The following is a 20,380-nucleotide window of genomic DNA, read 5'->3' on the forward strand; positions in this document are numbered from 1 at the left end:
TATAATCCAGTAAAGTTAATGCGCACATACCGTAGAAATGTCAGCTCAGGTAGTGTGCGCACATGGATTATAATAATGTCAAACACAGAGGGAACAGAAAGATGGCGGTCGAGCGGTAATTTTGTGATGCATGGGGTGTAGTCTACAAATGGTGTGTCTTACATTCCCAAGGGATTCGTCAAGATCATCATATCATCGTGCAATGTGACTATATATCGGAGACGACCGTCCTGTGAAGCAGACCGTGTTAAGAACGGAAGGACAACAACGGAGACGGATAGAAGAAAAGCTAAAAGGTGTGAGAGAGGAGGAGAGTAGAGAAAGAGAACGGACCCAGTTTGTACGTAACGAGAACGAGTGTAGAAGCGGTTCATTGCTCCGCTCTGACTTGTCGCCAAGATGGATTGGGAGTCGATTACGATGGCGAGTCTTCACCTGACGATGACCGAACATCAATATTATGAAGATATTTTTAGTTATTGCTGTGAAAATGCAGACAGCGACAGTGTGCCGGTGATCAAAGTTGCCGAACTACTGCGCTCGGCGAATTTACCAGGGGTTGTCACGATGAAGGTAAATTATATCAACTCATTGTACGTCTGTCAGCTGTTGGTTTTCTGTCACACACGCGATTGCAATATTGAGATCATAACATCTCTTTAATCGTATAGAAGTGGGCGTTTAATTTGTCGAACGTGACGTGATATCGGCAAATTACAAAAGCTTATGAAGGTTAGAATTATGGAACTGTTACGAAGTGATTATAAGTATCCTAATTAAATGACCACAACTAAACAATTACGTACTTGCATTTCCGAATAAAAAGATCAGTCAGTATTTTTACAATAGTTTAATGATCGATTTTGTCACAATGTCAATACCGATATGTTATTATTCTCAATATGTATATGTTAACAATTTCTAGTATAAAATTAAAAAATGAAAATTACAATGATCATCGAATGTATGAAGATACATTTGCAAATTAGTTTAAAGAATACATCAATTTCAGTATTTCTCCGAAGTTTTTGCAAAATAATAAAGTAATGAGAAATTTCAAATTTCCCAAATTTAAACAATATTTTTAAAATACATGAAACAAACCTCGCGTTAATAGTTTATTTCAAATAAAGTAGATTAATGATAATATTTAAGATATTTTATTTTATTGATAAACTAAGTAGAATATAAAATAAAAATATGAATTGTTTGAGAAATATTGTCAAATGTTATCTGAACATAAGAAACTTTTATATTACTTTCGTAAGTATGTGTTATACATTAATGTAATTTATTGCTTCTTGTATGATATTCATTATTTGTAAATAATGTATTATAGATATGCACAATTGTAAATAATGTATTTGTAAATAATGTATTATAGATATGCACAACTATAGATATAAAAATATTTATGTTTAAATTAGACAAATTTAAATAAAATACTAATTTTGTTTATTTGCAAAATAAATTCTTCTGATTTATAGATATTGGATATCTGTTTTGGAACTGAAGCAGCGCATATTGGTACACATCTTGGAAAGAAACAATTTTATGTACTGTTGAAACTTGTAGCAGCTCATCAAGCAGGACTTAGTATCCGTAAAGATATAATTACTATGCCCTTGGATGTTATTACCTTACCAAGATTTACTTGGCCAGCATCTGGGGAAGAAGATGATAGAAGAAGTTCAGATTCAAACATAAAAGGTCATCGACATGCTCCTGAGAGTACCACAGAAAGTGAAAGTGAAGCAGAATCTCCAAGAGAAACTGGCGGTAGTACAGATTCACCTACTCCAACAAATAGTATAATACAGGAAAGAAACAATGACATAGGTGGTGAAACTATATTAGATTCTGTATCTGGAGGTTGGCAAGGATTGTTGGTATCCGAAGAGCAGAGGCAATTACTAGGAACCGAAGAAGAAAGTTCAGAACGTCATAGCAGTGATGAAGGTGAAGGAGATGGTGATGGCTCGTTTCCACCTGAAGAAGTATGGATAATTAGTGATGAACAGCGAGAATATTATGCTGCTCAATTTACACAACTCCAACTTGATCCTGAGGGGCTTTTACACGGACCCATAGCCAGAACATTTTTTGAAAAGTCTGGACTTCCTTTAGGAGAACTTAGTCGCATTTGGCAACTCGCAGATATTACCAGAGATGGAGCGTTGAGTTTACAAGAATTTTTTGTGGCTATGCATCTTGTTGTGTTACGAAGAAATCATGTGCCTCTACCTGATGTCTTACCGCCACCTTTATTAATTCCTTTGCTTAAGCAAAAGACTGGTCCACCACCTATTCCACAAACTACAACTACTCAAAAAACTCCACCTAATACCACTGGTACTCGTGAAAGAAATAAAGAATGGACAAAATTTGTTGATTCACCAACTGGGACTAGCAGTTCTTTAACTAGCCCAGGTTTGCAATTAGTGAATTTTGATTTTCAAAAATCTGCTGTTGAAAAAGATCCTAAAATTCTACATCCAGTACCATTACGTTTAACACCTGAAGCAGCGATTCTTGCCTCTGGAGCAAATGGTAACAGTAGCAGCTGCACTACGTTGGGAGATGACGATCTCCAACGTACTGCAAGTGCATTGGCGCAACGACCTCTCATAAAAAAACCACCTCCACCTCCTGAAGAAGCTATTATAGTAACTCCAAAGAAGGAACCACCACCTCCACCACCACCCAGACCATACAGAACACATGCAAGAAGTTCTAGTCTTGATCTTAATAAATTAGGTATATGTTGCTACCAATACTCTGCGATACTTTTCATCTGTGGCTGAGAAAGCAAAGTTTTACGCTTCAAACTGTGCGCGTTCTTGTAGGGAAAAATGGTCAAAGTTTCCTTGGAGCACCTCCGCTAGTTCCACCAAGAATCTCTCCTGGAATTGTAAGTACTTTTATCCATTTTTTAATCATTTTATTACCAAACACCTAGATTAAAATTATTAATAATGAGAACTACGTTTAATTAAGCTGCTTTTTATGGATCCGCACAGTAGATATTTCAGATACTTTAGATGTTAACAATGTTATGGATTCGGAAAGTTAAAATATGTAGGCAAAATTATTGCTATAAAGAAAATTTTGTCATGTATCTCTACTACAGACTTCACCTCGAAAATTGGTTGGTCAAAAAAGTGAGGGAGAAGGACAAAAAGCCTTAAATGAAAGTCAAGGTTTTGTTGCTGATTTTTCTCACTTTTCTCCAAAGAGCGAACTACCTGAAAATCCACCTCTGGAAACTCCACAATCACAGCAATTTACTGGCGTCTGTGGTGCATTTCATATTTATAGAAAACCAAGTCCAAGTGAGTTTTTCATTTTTTTTATTTTTCTTATTTGAATTTCAATGTACAGAGTATTGTCATATCTTAACTTTTTGCTTTATTTACAGAGCGAGAAGGAGATGAAGATGCTCCTAAGGATGAATTAGAAGAATCAAAGAAATTAACATTACAAGAATTACGGGAGAAAAATGCCGAACTGCGATTAGTTTGTGAAGAATTAACACGAGAATTAGCTAGCGCACTTCAGGAACGTATAAATCTTCGTGCAAAGCTTTTACTTTTAACATGATGTAATTTGTTATCATTTGTAAAAACTCCAAACTATGAATTATTAATTTTTCCTAAATTTGTTGTAAAATCGAGTAACTCATGTGTCATGCTAGTCTAGAGTATTTCCTTTTGCAAAGTTTCGTACATCCACAACAGTTAGCGTAACCAAAAAATAACATTACAGAGCAGATATTAATAAAAATTATCCAATGTTAAATATTCAACCTATTTCTATTGTTAATTACTAAAATATTAGATTTTAAATGTCCCTTTATATATTTTCCATGTTTTAATAATGTATGGTTTAATAGAAATATTTAAATTGCTCTTGAATAATTGTGTTATTGAAAGGAAATGGATATTTCTTTCATTCTAAAACAGAAACGTTGAAGAAATATCAATGAAAATTCTTTGTGGTTACGCTACTATTCACATTTTGTCCTCTTTCACAGATAATTCCAGTGTGCATTATAGAAGCGTGGGTACAAATATTGTAGTAACATCTGCCACTCTCTAGTATTCAAATGTTACAGCATTTTAACGTTCAAATAATTTTAAAAACTTATATTTTTTATGCATAGTACTGTACTAAATTGCTGAGAAATAGTTCTTTATATATTACAAAGTTTTTAAAGTTGAATAATCGCATCAAGCTATAGTGAAAGCTTGATGATTATTGTATACTACAAAACTATAAAAAAAACATACTATAAAAGCGAGTGATAGATATTTATTGTTTACGACAACAAAATAAAACTGTATTTTCATATTGCTGTATCATCAAATTTTTCACAGCATGGCATAACAAATTGGTATTCCTAAAATGTAACAATGTATTTCATTTCATGATGATAATTGTATATAGCAAATAGAATTAGAACAAGGAATGAGAGAAAATGAAGTCTGCAGGAACAGAACACTCAAAGAATAAATATACTTTGAAAAGAATCGTTGATACTTTCAATTTTTATAGACTACTTTTGTTCTACTTAGATTATTCAACGTATTGTTTTCAATCGGAACAAAAAATATTAAATCATAAATCGTACGACTTAATTTGTATATAAATGTTCTGCAAAATGTTTTGTTCGATATCTCATTATAAAAACTAATTTAATATAAATGAGAAATATAAAGTAACTATTCCTTGTGCCATATAATACAATACTTTAAGAATATTGTAATTAATATTGCAGCCACTTCTGATGGCCAGAACTTTTGTTAAAGTTATTTAGAAATATTCCAATCAATAATCATATTGAAATATCTTTTTGTAAATGTACAGAAGTTGTACAGAAAGTATATGAGTTAACTATTATGTAAGTTAACCGGAAGTTAACTGTTGATTTATTCCATTCCTACTATTCATATAATGCTGTAAAAATGTATCAATATATAAGAAGATAAAGAAATGTTCAAAGACTAAATAAAACATTCTCTTAGTTTCATAACAATTTTTATTGATATCAATGTGTTGAATGGCAAATAATATTACAGGAAGAAATCACAAATATGTTAAAATCCTGGTTGTGAATGTTGATGAATGAACAAAATGATATAAAGTAATTGAATGTAACATACATTACTCTTACTTAGATAATATTATATATCATCCAAGAGTAATTTACGTTACAGTTGACTACGTAACTCTCATAAATATGCATTATACTTGCACTTGAATATATTTATGAACATATTTGAAAACCATAAACAGAAATTCGAATTAAGTAATGTGACAAACCCTAAAACCAGCTTCCTTTTGTACTTGTTTTGCCTAGATATTATTAGTTACAACTATGTAATGTGCGAAAGAAACGGTTTACTAAAAATATTCTCAATCTTACATTCTCAATTGTTGGTTGGAAACTCTACTGGTTAGAATGTTATTTAATCTGAAGTATCTATAAAATAACGATATATAACTCATATAACATTATCATATAGAACAGTTTACGAAATGTGTTACACATAAATATGAGTAAAATTTTAGTTATCTTTCGTTTGTATGTACTTAATTAAATCAACTACGCGGTTAGAATAACCATATTCATTATCATACCACGAAATTAACTTAACAAAGTTATCATTCAAAGGGATACCGGCTTTAGCATCAAAAATACTGGAGTGGTTATCACCAATAAAATCGGAAGATACTACATCATCTTCTGTATATCCCAAAATTCCCTTCAAGGGTCCTTCAGCAGCTTCCTTTATTTTAGCCTTAATAGCATCATAGGACGCAGGTTTGGCAAGTCTAACCGTTAAGTCAACGACCGATACATTATGTACCGGTACACGGAATGCCATACCAGTCAGTTTTCCATTAAGGGCTGGAATGACTTTACCAACAGCTTTAGCTGCACCAGTTGCAGCTGGAATAATATTTTGTGCTGCACCGCGACCGTCACGCCATAACTGTTATGAAACCAAATAGAAAACATTAAACATGATGAAACAAAAACCAATTATAGAGTGAAGAAATATATTATTAGAAAAAATTTGATATACCTTTCCAGAAGGTCCATCAACAGTTTTTTGAGTAGCAGTAATAGCATGTACAGTAGTCATAAGACCCTCAACGATTTCAAAATTGTCATGAATAACTTTAGCAAGAGGTGCTAAACAATTAGTAGTGCAGGAAGCATTAGAGATAACTTTGTAACTTGGATTATAAGCTTCCAAGTTAACACCAACAACAAACATAGGTGCATCAGCTGACGGTGCAGAAATAATAACTTTCTTTGCACCACCTTCCAAATGAGCCTAAAAGATTAAAATAATTATTTATATATGAATACATTTCTCTCTCTCCCTCTCTCTTTTTAAAATAAATATACAAGTTTGTACATACAGAAGCTTTTTCTATGGTAGTAAAGACTCCAGTAGATTCTACAACATATTCAGCTCCAGCTTTTGCCCATGGAATAGCTTTTGGCTCACGCTCACTGAACACAGCAATTTTATTGCCATTGACAACTAAGCAACCATTTTCGGCTTTGACCTCTCCCTTAAATCTTCCATGAGTGGAGTCATATTTGAACATGTATACCATATAGTCCAAACCAATGAAGGGGTCATTAATAGCTACAACCTATTAAAATTATAATAATGAAAAATATTGAAAGTACAAAAGCATATGATTAGCAAATTAACAAATTATTTACCTGGGCACCACGATCAAGAGAGGCCCTAAGCACAAGGCGGCCAATGCGGCCGAATCCGTTGATTCCGATTTTGCTCATGTCGTCGTCTTCTTCTATGCAACTGGAAAATGTGCGGTTTAACTTTTGATAACATATTTTTGACTCGGAATATACCAATTTGCTTTTATAAAGTAATTTTTGTGTGATCGATATAAGTAAAGTTAATCTCAATATTAACGGCATAACCTCAAATAGGTGTAATATATTTTTTCGATTTATAATGATTTTATATTCAGAATGTTATTTGGTATAATTAAATTTAAAGCATAGCATTATTTTTTTGATTAGATTACAAATATAAAAATATTGAATTATAAATAATTCATAAAGTAAAATACACATATATGCATATTTTGATTTATTGTAAATTCAATTGTGTTTTGTTGTAAATATTACTATTCTAACGAAAACGTGAATAATTTAATGTATAAACATAGATACATCAAATAAAGTTGGATGTTCCTAATATTCTTGCATTAATATTAAAAATAATTTCTGTAGTCTGCATTATTAAATTAAATAATTTATTACAAACAGAAATAATATTATAATTCAGATATTTGTCTTATAAAATAAGGTTTAATACTAAAGGTCACTCAAGGTCAATAAGATCTCTCAACGTCAATTTGTACTTAAAGACGAACGTGACCTTTTTCACATATTCATGCTTCGACTTTTACGATGATATATGTATGTACATACACATATTTTATATTCAATATTATTTGTAATAATATTGAAACATTACAAAAGAAATGTATGCAGCGGAATGTATATTAGTATGTAGAACGAACCGTATTACTATCTTATTCGATTTAAAAATTCGTTACTATAATTTATATTTAAACTAAAACTAGTAGCTTTTAATAGTTGTCTGAATTTTAAAATATAGCTTTTAGATTTTTTCAAAACATATAAAAATACTGATGTAACGGTAACAAAATCTATTGTTGTAAGAGATTATGTTACATCAAATTAACAGCACATATGTATGCATAAAAGTAGATTTTTTTATAAAATCAAAATCTTTCACAAATAATTTCATATTTAATAAAGTTCGTGAATTCTGAATTTCGTTTTTAAATAATTAATGTTGTACAATGTCGAAATGGAACAAATTCGTAGTAAGTAAAAAAGTTGGGTTACGTGAGTAGGAATGAAATACATAGCATATATGTAACAAATATAATAAAACCAACGCTAATAAAAATTGAAATAATGTGATTCGACGAAAAGACAAATTTAGACATATTAAAAAGTTATCAGTACACGTTTTCGCAGAGATTCTGGAACAGATTTTGTATCTACTATCGCAAAAATTATTATAGAAAGATACTTAGTTTGAATGACGTCATATCAACCGGTGTGAATAAAACGTACATATATATGTACTAAGAACATGCTATGTAATTCTAGATATAAGCAAAATTCTGAATTTTATTATTGTTTTATTAACATCAATTGAAAGACTAGTTTATTGTATATAAATATGACGTAGTGGAAAAATTAAATTGTAGGAAAACATACGATAAATTAAAAGTAAGTTATAAACTAGTGGTACTTACGTGAAAGAACAATCTGAACGCTACGCTTACCGCAAAAGCAGTGTCATTTGAAGGGCAGGCAACGTTAATATAACCGGTACCAGTTTTAGGCGTATGCGCTGTAATCGTTCCTTATTCTCGCACATCATCGGCTATTCTCGTATCACGTGAGTACACGTTCCTATCGACGTATTCAGAAGCCGCTAGATTTAAATTTGTTCTCGTGTAACATTTGTGTATTTAAAAAATGAATTAGATAGATAGAATTAATACAGATTTATTTTCATCATATTTATACAATATATAAACTTTCTCTATTCAACAATTTTATTTAGCAAACAAGATATACATACATACATAGAACAAAATGCAATTAATGAAACTTTAATGCAATAGTGATCTTTTGTTTAAAATTAATAAGGGATTAAACTTATAGGAGATATATAAATTAATAAGAGATATGAATAGAATACATATTAAGATTACCTTGCATAAAACGTAATCTTATAATACATTTTTGTTACTAAATGAAGTAATTAATCTTCACTTTCATCTAACTCCTGTACAGGTACTGATATATTACCGGAATCAACTTGATACATGTATTGTATTAAATCCACTATACGATGTGCATAACCATATTCATTATCATACCTACAAATATTTATATTTTCGTTAATTAACTAACAAACTTTATATTTACTTCATTAATGATTTTATGTTAAATTTTGTTATGTATTTATATTTAATGATTAATCAGTTTGAAAATTTGTTACAAAATAATCTAAAGTAGTTGAACATAAGATTGATTATTTTACGATTTCAAAAAGAATTTGATAATAGTATTTATATCTGTATATATAAATTTCAAATGCATATAAATATAATTTATGTACATATACGAATAAATAATAAATAATTAAGAAAGATTTACATTGCTTGTGTTATTATTTAAATTGATTATTATATTAATAGAAGAAATGATTCGGTAAGTTCACAAAAGTCAAAAATATTGTTTATGAAATAATTTGACTTGATAATTACCAAGCAACAACTTTGATGAATGTGCTTGTCTGGGGTATTCCAGCTTTGGCATCGAAAACACACGAAAAGCTTGTCTTATTGAAGTCGGATGACACACAATCATCATCTGTATAACCCAATATACCGTTTAGATCATTCTCTGACGCTGTTTTCATTGCTTCTTTCACTTCTTCATATGTTGTCGGTTTATTAACTCTAACATTAAATTAATTAACATAAAACTGTATAAATATGACACATGTTGCCATTTGATATTTGTTTGTATTAATTTTATAAATTACGGAAAGTTAATCACTGTTAATATAAAGTTACTTTGTTCTTTAAAATCAATGTTTTTTGTTTTGAAATCTTGTAATATTGTATGTGATATATATAATATTATAAATTGTAATAAAATTTTTACTATAATCAAATAAATTACTGTAATTGGCATTACCGAAAAGTCATGTCACATAAAGAAACATTTGGAATTGGTACTCTAAAGGCTATAGCAGATATTTTGCCTTTCAGTTCGGGGATAATTTTGTCCAATGATTTGGCAGCACCTGAAGACGTCGGAATAATATTTTGGAGAGCACCCCTACCATCTCTCCACAACTATAATACAGATACAATTATAACGTATTTTCTTAAATTAGTAAAACAAATCAATATGCACAAGTTATATCAGTAAATGTTAAAGTTCGAATTAGTTTCGTTCGTTCTAATATTATATGAAAATAAAAGAACTTATTAAGTTAATCATTCATCGTAATCAATTCCTAGTTACTATCTCTATTAATACATAATATAAAATTATTGTTTTTTAAGTAACGTAAACACTAGATTCGACGACAAAATTTGATTTATTTTAATAGCTGCGATACTAAGGACAAAAAATACATTATTTTATTAATGAGTGTTTTTATTGATATATTAGGAACGTAATACTTTTCTTATTAAGTAACATATTTTATTTCTGTAATATTTTTTGTGTAACACATTAATAATACTAATTGTTTCAAAGAATTTATAACTATTAAAAGTACGGGTTTTCGTGAATAAAGAGAGTTTGATAAAATATTTCGTAAATACCTTTCCTCTCTCTAGGGGCCCATCTAAAGTTCGTTGCATCGATGTTAAAGCGTGTACGCTACTGATCATTACTTCAATAACGTCGAATTTATCATGCATCAATCGAATGATAGGTGCTGCACAGTTTGTTGTACAAGAAGCAGCTGATATTATTTTACCTTTTTTTGGATCATAACAAGTATGATTTACACCATAAACCATCATTGATGCATCTATAGAAGGTGCGGTAATAATTACTCTTTTAGCTCCACCGTCCATATGTAACTAAAATGAGGCAGATGTTTCCTTTATTCTCTAGACATTTATTTTATGTAATAGAATTTAGATATATCTTCATAAATTTTTTACATATGTATTACATATAAGTTCAGTTTTCTCATGAAATAGAAAAATTTCTACTCTTTATAATGAGTTACGAAGTTTGGATAATAAACGAAAGCTTTCTAAGTAGCATTATAATATAGACGATTGTAAATATTAAATCGAGATTGTAATACAACTATTAACAAATACACCGAAATTATAAATAATAGGTATGAAAGAATAATCTCTTTTCTTACGCTTGCTTTTTCTAAGGTAGTAAAAAGCCCAGTAGCCTCAATTACATATGTTACACCTGCATCTCTCCAATTTATTTTACATGGGTTTTTTTCTTGAGATGTAGCTATTTTGTTGTCTTCAAAAGAAAAAATTGATTCAAGTATTAATTTCGTAAGTTTGTGAATCTATAATTTATTAATCGATCTTTTGTACTTATATTATAATGATATATTTACTTCATTATATCATTAATACAATATGTATATAGTATTAAATACAAAGTTTGTTCAGCGCTAGTTTTAATTAAATTGACTCAAGTAAAATATAGTGTATGAATTATTAAATATACCTCCGATAATAATAAATCCATTTTCACATTCCAATTTTACAGGATAAGGACCATGAGTCGAGTCAAATTTAAATAAATATATCATATAATCGGTTGAAATATACGGATCATTAATCATCTTAACCTAATACAATATATTTGTTTTACACTTGCTTGATATAAAAATATTTGCATGTAAATGTAATTTTTTACTAATTTGTTACCGTAACATCCTTTTCAAGACAAGCACGTAAACACATTCTTCCTATTCTTCCAAATCCATTAATTCCTACAAATGCCATAACTTTATGAAAATGTTTCCTAGTATCAGTTTATAATATTTCAAAATTATATACCGCATTTGTATTATACTTATCTTAGTTGTTCCGAAACGTCAAAAAGTCAATAGTGCGAATTTGTATACAAAATTGAAATAGACATATCGGAAAGTAGTTTTTTATCAAAATTTGTTCATAATATAATAAACATTTATGATATACGGAAAGAATATATAACATAAACTTGTCATATCATGATTAATGAAAAATTTAATGAAAGAATGTTAAATTCGGTTATAAAATAAATTGTCATAGTTTAGAATTTTAGATAACATCTTGACAATTTGAAAGTATAAAATATCTCAGGAATAAAATAAATTTTAATCGAAGTGTAAGGAATATCAAAAAATATTCGCGTATAAAACTTAGTTTTTAAGGTTGTTGGTATAAAAATACGGCACTGATTAAGTTAACATTTCAACCTTCAAAGTTATTTCAAAGTCATTTCAAAGCCGTAGTATGATAGTAGTATATATATAATGCGTCTTAACATCAGGTACAACAGTATGAAATTGAAAATACGTAGTGTCATTTACAGAAGTCAAAGCGGGTTGGGCTTGTCGAAAAATAATTTTTTGGGGAATTTTTTATATCGCAATTTGTAACCAGTTGAAATCTGCTCAACTTTTATTCAAAACATCTTTGTTGTAAAAATAAGGGTTTGAAAAATCGTAACAAAAATAGCATAGTACACACATACATACATATATCCTGTATATGTAATACTATATATAGAAATACATGTTTTCAAAATCGTTCAACTTATGTTTGTAGAATTAATTTAAAAATTTTTCAGCACGAAGTATCATGTAACAGAAAACAGATTTTGAAAATTCGTCAAATATTCGTATAGTTGGTTTAATTAAATGTGTGTACCATTCATTTCATAGTCGGTCATTTCTGTCAATATCAACATTTATAAATATTAACAGCAATGTGAATTAAATGTTCTGAATATATATACAATATATATACAATATATACAATATAGTATATACAATATAGTATATATATGTATACATGTGTATTTTGGAATCTTCCTTTCAATATCCTTTGAACGAGTATCGTAGAGAGACCACAGTAGTAATATTATTATTATCTTCTCTTTTTTTGCCGATACATATCTACTACGACTATTATGAAATACGAAATAGTTTGATATTGGAAAGGAAACATCAACATTGTTACAAGAGAGAATTAATCCCAAGACGTTCCTTGATGAACAGTATTACACATGCTCGCAGTCAAGGAAATCAGTTCAAGCTGTGAAATACCGAAATGGATATTTATTATCAGTACGAAATTTATTTAAGGAGGTTCGACGGTAAGTGACCTAATATTATTTTCGATAAAATTTGTAATATTGTAATAATAGATTGTGTATACTATACATATTATTAAAACGAAGAAATAAATTATGAAGCATTTCTAACATTTTGTAGCTCGAAGAAGACATGAATAATTCATAATTTAAAATAAAATGTAACATATTTTAATACCAATTAAACATGGAAGGTTCACTGCAGGAAATTACAGAAAAAATAAGATACAAATGGCCTTCTAATAAAACGTTGAAGGTAATTTGTTGCAATACTTAACTTTGAATTATATTGATATGATAAATCATATTACGTATAGCTATATTCATAAATAATATCATAAATTTCAGTATCATTTAAATAACTTCGGCCCGGAAAAGGATATTCGTAAATTAAAAGAAATATTTTTCATTAATAACATTCATTATAAAAGACAAATTTTTCAAGAAAAAATTCAATTTTTGTTCGTACATCTTTATTATATCAAACAAATGTTGCACTACATATGAAAAATGAAGTCGCGTCATAATACAGAACAGAAGGAAGGGAATATTTGATACAATAAAGACAATACCTTAATTTCATTTGAACTGTGAAATGTATATAATTATATAGTAAATTATTTATTAGTACCTTTCTTTTTAATATAAAAATTCATGATACATATTCCTAAATGCAAATTAATATTATTAAAAATTAAAAATATCATTTGTACATTAAAATAATTGCTATAGTAAATAATTAATTTCGACTTTTAAATTTTTTAAGATAAAGTATTTTACAAAACCTTATTCAGTATATTACAAATGATATTTGTATATTTTAATGACTTAATATTAATTTGTATATTTTACATGTACAATTTTTATATATTAAAAAAATTGGTACTAATAAATTTTATGCTCAATACATTTCTTAAAATAACTAAAAGTCATCTTTCAAGTATTAAATAATAAAAAAGAAATTAATAAAATGTTTCATTTGAGCTATAGGTACAATATTAGTACTTAAGTGTGTAAAATCGGTCACCTTATGACTGTCCTACATTTTTCGATAACATATATTGTAAACAGGACAAATTGTTTCCACTTAAAGTTTATGATAAATAATTGAAAATATTCATTAAATATTTAGTTACATTTATAAAAGAGAATTTGACTGCTTCAGATGAATATTAATCTGTAGCTAATCTCTAATTTCTTACATATAAAAGTTTTACTGTTGATAATAAAATGGTAATATGCGATGTATTTGGCGTAGGTAATCAAATTCTGTATGTTATCAAACAAAAATTATGCACAATGTTAGAATAGAAGTAAAAATTTATAAGTAATTGTATTGCAGACTACAAGTCATTAAATTCAGGAATCCTTTTCATCATTATTATAATGATGAGTGCTTTATAAAGGATTTTCTGATGAAATGACTTTAAAAATAATATAACTGGTACGTTTAATATTTCGGATATTTAGTGTTATCTACTTAGTTTTTAGTTTATTTGTTCAGATTAATAATTATATAACAATTAATTAAGTATAATTATATATTCTCATTAAAAATAATGTTTGTTTTTGTTTATAAAATATATTAAAAATAACAAACTTTCATGTAGAAAAAGTAGATATTAAAAAATAGATCAAATCTTGTCTTTGAGAAAATACATACAGTATATATTGAGAAACATTATTTTTTTAATAAATTGTAAATGAGTTTTCAAACAACTGTGTAAGATCTTCCTCTGATTGTTCTCGTGGTGCCAATTTTGTAATACGATACTGAAAATAATGTAAGACTGGATTAGTAATGAAATAAGCTCAAAGATTATTTATAGCTTTAAAATGTATGAAAAAAATATTGTATGATCATACAAATAATAAAATGTAAAAATATATATTATTATGTGACAATTCTATGAATTCGTCATATATAGCAGTGTGAAATTTCAAAAATATGGCAAATTTATTTGATTGTCATAATTCATAATGTATAGTGACTAATAAATCACTATTGCAAATTGATTGTGGTTTTTCTATTTACCAAAATATGTACACATGTTTTCTGGGTGAGAGATAATCTTAAACAGTTCGATTTAATGAAATTGTTGAAATTAAGAAAAATATTTTAATTTGCAAGAAATTGTTATCTGTTTATCTATTTAAAATTCCCGTTTTTATTTAGAAAGTTACTAAAGACAAAAATTTAGGTTCCTAGAAGCAATTAGTTTACATTTTCGTTACATATATTTACTTATTAATTAAAATAATTAAATTAAAACCTTGTTGATATTTGAGTGGCGTGGAAACGCGCATTTCTTAATTGCCATCTTTGTGACATCACGAGTCCGTTTCTTTCATGCATGGCCGTACACGTAACGACTATGCTCTGGTGTGTGCGCATGCTGATTGTCGGAGTAATATATATAGCTTGTTAAGAAAATGTGTAGCGCCTTTGCAGACGTGTAACATTACGCGTTCTTCGGATACTTTCGGTATGTGGTCGGAGACGTTCGGTTTTTTAAATTTTTAATTGCTTATAACTTTTTTCTTTTTAACAATTTTTAAAAACCAGAAAATATGTGTCTAAAATTTCTGTTTCCTGAATTCATTTGCATAATCAGTGAAAAATGTGCAACAACCGAATTGAGCTATAATAACTATAAACAGGATGTCCTATTTAAATGCGTCCCTGCGAATATCTTCGAATTTATTTATGATACTAGGAAAAACATATGGAGGTCAGCTTTGCTTTTTTAGATAGGATCCTATGTTTTAATGCATTAATCGATCCGTCTTTGAAACTATTCAACTATTGAGACTATTGAAACTATTCAAAGACGGATCGATTAATGTATTTTGGAAATATTTGCAGGAATCGATTTAAATAGGACACTGTACATAATTATATGTCACATTTTATCTAATACTAATTCAATAATTAATTGATTGTGCCTTAGAAAAGATATAAAAGGAAAGGAGCGAAATAAGACCATGATCATAATGAATGTGTATTCTGACGAATGAAACATCTCAAGGACGATGTAACTATGTTATATATCTTTTAATAATGTCAGAACGTTAATTCGTCAGAAAACGCACCGTATCCATATCGTAATAATGAGCCTTACTTGTGGCAGTGTGCCTTTGACTAAATTAGGTATATCTTCCTTTTTGAAACCTAATTCAGTCAAACCATTTTCAATTTTCATCACTTGCATGTACCCTTTTACAACGTCTGATAATATTTTGCCAGCATCATTTCTTTTAGCTCGATTAATATCAGCACCAAGTAATTCAGCAGCTTCTAAATGCCTTTCTGCACATCCATTTCCAGTAAAAGAAAATACAGCAGGTGCTGATATAACAACTGAAAGACCATGTGGCACTATAGGATGATCTTTGTTATAACCCTACAATAAACAATGCATCAATATTATAATTCAACAAATATTTATTTAGATATATTAAATGTAATTAACTCTATATAATTATATAGGCAATAACATAATTTAATGACAATAATTGTCAATAACTATCTGTTGTGTTTAATACATATGCACATTTATTTGATATCTATTGTATATGGCATAAGATGTGATTTTAATGTCACAAATCATACCTACTTTAATTTTGATAATTAACATTTTCCTTAATTCTTACATTTCTGTGTAATACAAAAATTTGCACTTTTATATTGTAGCAATTTAAGTACAGAAAACTGTAATAATGCATTTAATATGTGCTGTTTTTACGAACAAGTTAATAAAATTATTATCTTTTCTAAATGTACATACCTCTGGCTGAAAATTATGTACATTTCCACTAATAGAATAAGAAAGTGCATGACAAAGGTGAACTCCAGCATTACCAAATCCAACACCTGCCATGGTACTTGCAAGATGCATGTTACTTCTAGCTTCAATATCATCTTGGTTATATACAGCTCTTTTAAAATACCTACGTGAAGAAAGTATAATTATTATATTTAAAAACATTTTTTTAATTTACACAATTATTACTTTATTGTTAACTTCATTTTGTAATTGGAAATAATAGATACAATATGAAAATTATATAAATATAAATAATTCTTAAGAGTTATAAAAAGAAAGTAAATTATGTTAAATAAATTATGTTAAATTATGTTAATGTAGACCATATTAAAAATATTAAAATTTATTTTCTTATGATATTCTACTTGTTTATTATAATCATTATATACTTTTTTTACAACAAACAATTACATACTTGCATATTATTTGAAGAGCATATTTTGCCCATACATCACTAATAGGATTGCTACCTTGATAGGCTGGTCTAAGAATTGGATTGGGAGGACAAGCTCTTTCTGTATATGGTATTGCAGTAAAAGATTCAAGAGCATGACAAAACACATCAAAACCAGAATAAGCACAGACTCTTTCTGGCATGCTTAATGTATGATTTGGATCAATAAGACCTAAGGTAGGTCTCAGAGCTCTGTTGTAATTAAAATTCTCAAAATAAATAATTGTTCTGAATAATTTGAATTACAAATAATGTTTAATAATATATAACACACATGTACTCATTCATACACAAAATGTAAATTGTTTACAATTAAATAATAATTATATTGCAATATTGTTATTTATATATCATATTAGTACTTTTTCCTTGATAAGATCATTGATAATAAATTACCTATTAGCAATTCCAGTTTTGGCTTTAAGTGGTTGATAATCAAAGATAGAAACACCAGTTGTTTCTGAACCAGTACCAGAGGTAGTTGGTACTGCTATTAATGGTTTTAATGGCACTGTAATTGGTTTTCCTTTACCAATTGGTGCATTTACGTAATCTAAAAAGTCTGCTTGTGGATCAGAACTATAAAGATTTGCAGCTTTACAAGTGTCCATCACTGAACCACCTCCTACCTAACAATAATATTAAACCTATATTAAACTTCATAGTAAATAAATAATGTGTTATTAATTTATAGCTACAGCAATTAAAACTATAGTTAATCTTATAAATTTTAAAAATATAGGAGTAATTATCTTAATTTTTTCTTCTTACAATGCAGATTTGATAAAACTAAGTATCTTCCTAATTCTTTATTTCTCAAAATGCAGAATTGTTGCTTGCTAGTTAAGAGACATAAAAATATGTCCTAAATATATTTTAGAAAAATGAGGCTGATAATTTTCAAATAAGATTTGCGCATATATTTGTCTCTTACCGCTATAAAAGCATCAAATTGCCCACGTTTAGCGAATTCAATGGAATCTTTCAGACTTTGTTCTGTGGGTTCTACACGTACACTATCGTAGACTGTAGTTTGAATTCCATATTTAGTAAGGCTGTCCATAGCAGTTTTAAAAGGTGGTAAATTTATTAAGTTGGAATCTGTCATCAAACACACATTTTTTGAATTAAAATTTTGCATATCCATACCAAGTTCTTTTGTAACACCAACACCATACCGCACCGTAGAACAAGCCATCTGCAATTATTTTAATCAAGATGAAATTATTAAAACTAATATTTAGTCAAAGTTTAATGAATAAAAGATGTATAAATTTAACTCTAGTGCTATTTTTTATATTTTTTATTTGAGAAATATGAATCAAAAGAGAAAAATAAAGGAGAATGATTTGTTATTGAATTTATTATTAAATTTCTATTTCTTAAAAATTCAGTAAAAAGCATCATATAGACATCACAGACTATTGGAAAAAGCACAATAAATCTAAATATATATGTTGGATTCTGCTATAAATTTCACATGACAGCATAGTATGATAGTGTTAAAAATATTTGAATGAATTACGATCTTCTTTACATTTTATAATCATTTAATCAATAACAGACTTAACTTTAATATTAGGTCATTTGTTATGAAATTTTGAAAATACATACTTCAAATGCATATTCTTTTGCTGGTATAGCATTAGCTATTGTACTACGAGCTTTTCTTAATTCATGTATAGTTGTATCTCCTGGATTTCCATGAGCTGGACATTTACATCTACAATTTTCATCAATTAATACCAAAAATGTTTAATTAAAATTAACTTAAAGTACAATAAGAATGCCAATGAAAAAACAAAATTATTGATCTAAAAATATATAAAAATCTGTAGTATTTGTACATTTGTAACATGAGTATATTAAATACATATTAAGCACATATTATTATATATAATTAAATGTGTTATGTACAATATTGTAATTTTGTTAAATAATGCAAATTTATTTATTTATTTATTATCAGGCACATTAATTATATATAAATATATAATTGTTTAAAATTTTTAGTATAAATTATTTTATATTTTTTATATCATATATTAATATTATAAAATTAATAAAAATTGTAAAATCTATCTTTTAGTATATTGCGTAAATATTAATATCATTAAATAACTTGTTAAGCATTATATAAAAAATGATGTGAAATTGTTTTAATATAGATTAAGTGTATAATATATGTATAACTTTGTAGACTTAGAGTACGAATACAATATGGAAACAATAACATATGTATATGTGTACGTATATTACATATATATATATATATATATATATACTCACGACTGAGAAGAAATAACTTGCAATAGATTTATAACACGTTTTTTGGAAATCATCCTTTCGTAATATAATGTATAATTATAAATGAAACAAGAATTTAAAGAAAAAGTATTGACTATATGTTTCAAGTATCACTCGATCTCCTGCGCTGTTTTCTACTGAACCTCTAAATATTATTCTCTTCTAGTTATCTACTGTATGCACACATACGTGTGATATAATATTACGTAGATAGCAGTCAGTGCCGTATTAATATTATCATTTACATTCCCACTAACAAAAAATGTTTAATAACAATTTAGTCGTATTAACTTCTAATGATACATACCGTTTATTAATTGAAATTAATACATTTAATTAATAATGTAGTTTTCTTTGAATTTTATATTATATGTATAAACTGGTACAAAATATGAATATTCGAATATTATTATGTCGTAACTATAGTTAGATAACAAGCTGATTAAAATATATGCATGTTATCGGCTTATTTATATTAGCTAGCGTCACTGATAATAGATGCAAAACATGTTAACTGCATATTGAGATTGTTTTCACGAATACGAATCATACATCGTATGGTATGTACCATTAAATTAAACCATTAAATTTTATGTGTACATGATATATTTCAAATCTAAAATATTTTGAAAGTTCTCTATTATTTTATAGTTTGAAATTTTATTTCTTTTAAATATATTGTATTTACTATTTAATCGAATTTTCTTTAAATATTTAAAGTCAAATGTGTAACAATACACATACACATATACATAGTATAAGTATAATGTGTAAAAGTATAATGATTAAAATATTTTTGCACTAGGCATATTAATATTT

At 27.9% G+C, this 20,380-nt stretch overlaps 4 protein-coding genes and 2 long non-coding RNA genes across 12 annotated transcripts; 3 read left to right on the forward strand and 3 right to left on the reverse strand.

Annotated features, from left to right (window-relative positions):
• Window positions 1–75: 75 nt before the first annotated feature.
• On the forward strand, window positions 76–5,449 carry LOC126923138 (ralBP1-associated Eps domain-containing protein 1). 3 transcript variants are annotated; one of them, XM_050736308.1, is made up of 5 exons: window positions 79–573; window positions 1,488–2,757; window positions 2,847–2,911; window positions 3,236–3,332; window positions 3,419–5,449. In XM_050736308.1, exons 1-5 carry the CDS (start codon window positions 400–402, stop codon window positions 3,598–3,600), a joined length of 1,788 nt encoding a protein of 595 aa, XP_050592265.1. In that variant the 5' UTR covers window positions 79–399; the 3' UTR covers window positions 3,601–5,449. The 3 variants fall into 3 exon arrangements, with proteins under 3 accessions (XP_050592274.1, XP_050592265.1, XP_050592254.1); XM_050736297.1 differs by having other exon boundaries at window positions 80–573; window positions 3,131–3,332; XM_050736317.1 differs by lacking the exons at window positions 3,236–3,332; window positions 3,419–5,449 and adding an exon at window positions 2,998–3,063 and having other exon boundaries at window positions 76–573.
• LOC126923191 (glyceraldehyde-3-phosphate dehydrogenase 2) lies at window positions 5,016–8,471 on the reverse strand. Its single transcript, XM_050736448.1, has 5 exons — window positions 8,350–8,471; window positions 6,746–6,845; window positions 6,433–6,672; window positions 6,090–6,344; window positions 5,016–5,996 (listed from the first exon to the last, which is right to left on the reverse strand). Exons 2-5 carry the CDS (start codon window positions 6,821–6,823, stop codon window positions 5,568–5,570), a joined length of 1,002 nt encoding a protein of 333 aa, XP_050592405.1. The 5' UTR covers window positions 6,824–6,845; window positions 8,350–8,471; the 3' UTR covers window positions 5,016–5,567.
• Window positions 8,472–8,637: 166 nt separating this feature from the next.
• On the reverse strand, window positions 8,638–12,777 carry LOC126923186 (glyceraldehyde-3-phosphate dehydrogenase-like). The gene is made up of 8 exons (XM_050736434.1): window positions 12,637–12,777; window positions 11,539–12,602; window positions 11,336–11,459; window positions 11,007–11,122; window positions 10,447–10,710; window positions 9,809–9,969; window positions 9,373–9,567; window positions 8,638–8,982 (listed from the first exon to the last, which is right to left on the reverse strand). Exons 2-8 carry the CDS (start codon window positions 11,614–11,616, stop codon window positions 8,865–8,867), a joined length of 1,056 nt encoding a protein of 351 aa, XP_050592391.1. The 5' UTR covers window positions 11,617–12,602; window positions 12,637–12,777; the 3' UTR covers window positions 8,638–8,864.
• A 59-nt stretch (window positions 12,778–12,836) lies between these two features.
• Window positions 12,837–14,573, forward strand: LOC126923358 (uncharacterized). The gene is made up of 3 exons (XR_007713127.1): window positions 12,837–12,976; window positions 13,095–13,229; window positions 13,322–14,573. It is a non-coding gene; the product is annotated as an uncharacterized LOC126923358 (long non-coding RNA).
• LOC126923153 (probable hydroxyacid-oxoacid transhydrogenase, mitochondrial) lies at window positions 14,501–19,887 on the reverse strand. 4 transcript variants are annotated; one of them, XM_050736342.1, is made up of 8 exons: window positions 19,869–19,887; window positions 18,869–18,977; window positions 18,189–18,452; window positions 17,651–17,883; window positions 17,216–17,446; window positions 16,762–16,924; window positions 16,096–16,377; window positions 14,501–14,746 (listed from the first exon to the last, which is right to left on the reverse strand). In XM_050736342.1, exons 3-8 carry the CDS (start codon window positions 18,450–18,452, stop codon window positions 14,663–14,665), a joined length of 1,257 nt encoding a protein of 418 aa, XP_050592299.1. In that variant the 5' UTR covers window positions 18,869–18,977; window positions 19,869–19,887; the 3' UTR covers window positions 14,501–14,662. The 4 variants fall into 4 exon arrangements, with proteins under 4 accessions (XP_050592299.1, XP_050592285.1, XP_050592290.1 ...); XM_050736328.1 differs by lacking the exon at window positions 19,869–19,887 and adding an exon at window positions 19,544–19,772; XM_050736333.1 differs by lacking the exon at window positions 19,869–19,887 and adding an exon at window positions 19,377–19,402.
• Window positions 15,218–17,345, forward strand: LOC126923360 (uncharacterized). Of its 2 annotated transcripts, none has more exons than XR_007713130.1 (2): window positions 15,218–15,466; window positions 15,925–17,345. It is a non-coding gene; the product is annotated as an uncharacterized LOC126923360 (long non-coding RNA). The 2 variants fall into 2 exon arrangements; XR_007713131.1 differs by having other exon boundaries at window positions 15,218–15,459.
• Window positions 19,888–20,380: the final 493 nt, after the last annotated feature.

The sequence above is a fragment of the Bombus affinis genome, chromosome 2 (assembly GCF_024516045.1).
Source record: "Bombus affinis isolate iyBomAffi1 chromosome 2, iyBomAffi1.2, whole genome shotgun sequence".
NCBI lineage: Eukaryota > Metazoa > Arthropoda > Insecta > Hymenoptera > Apidae > Bombus > Bombus affinis.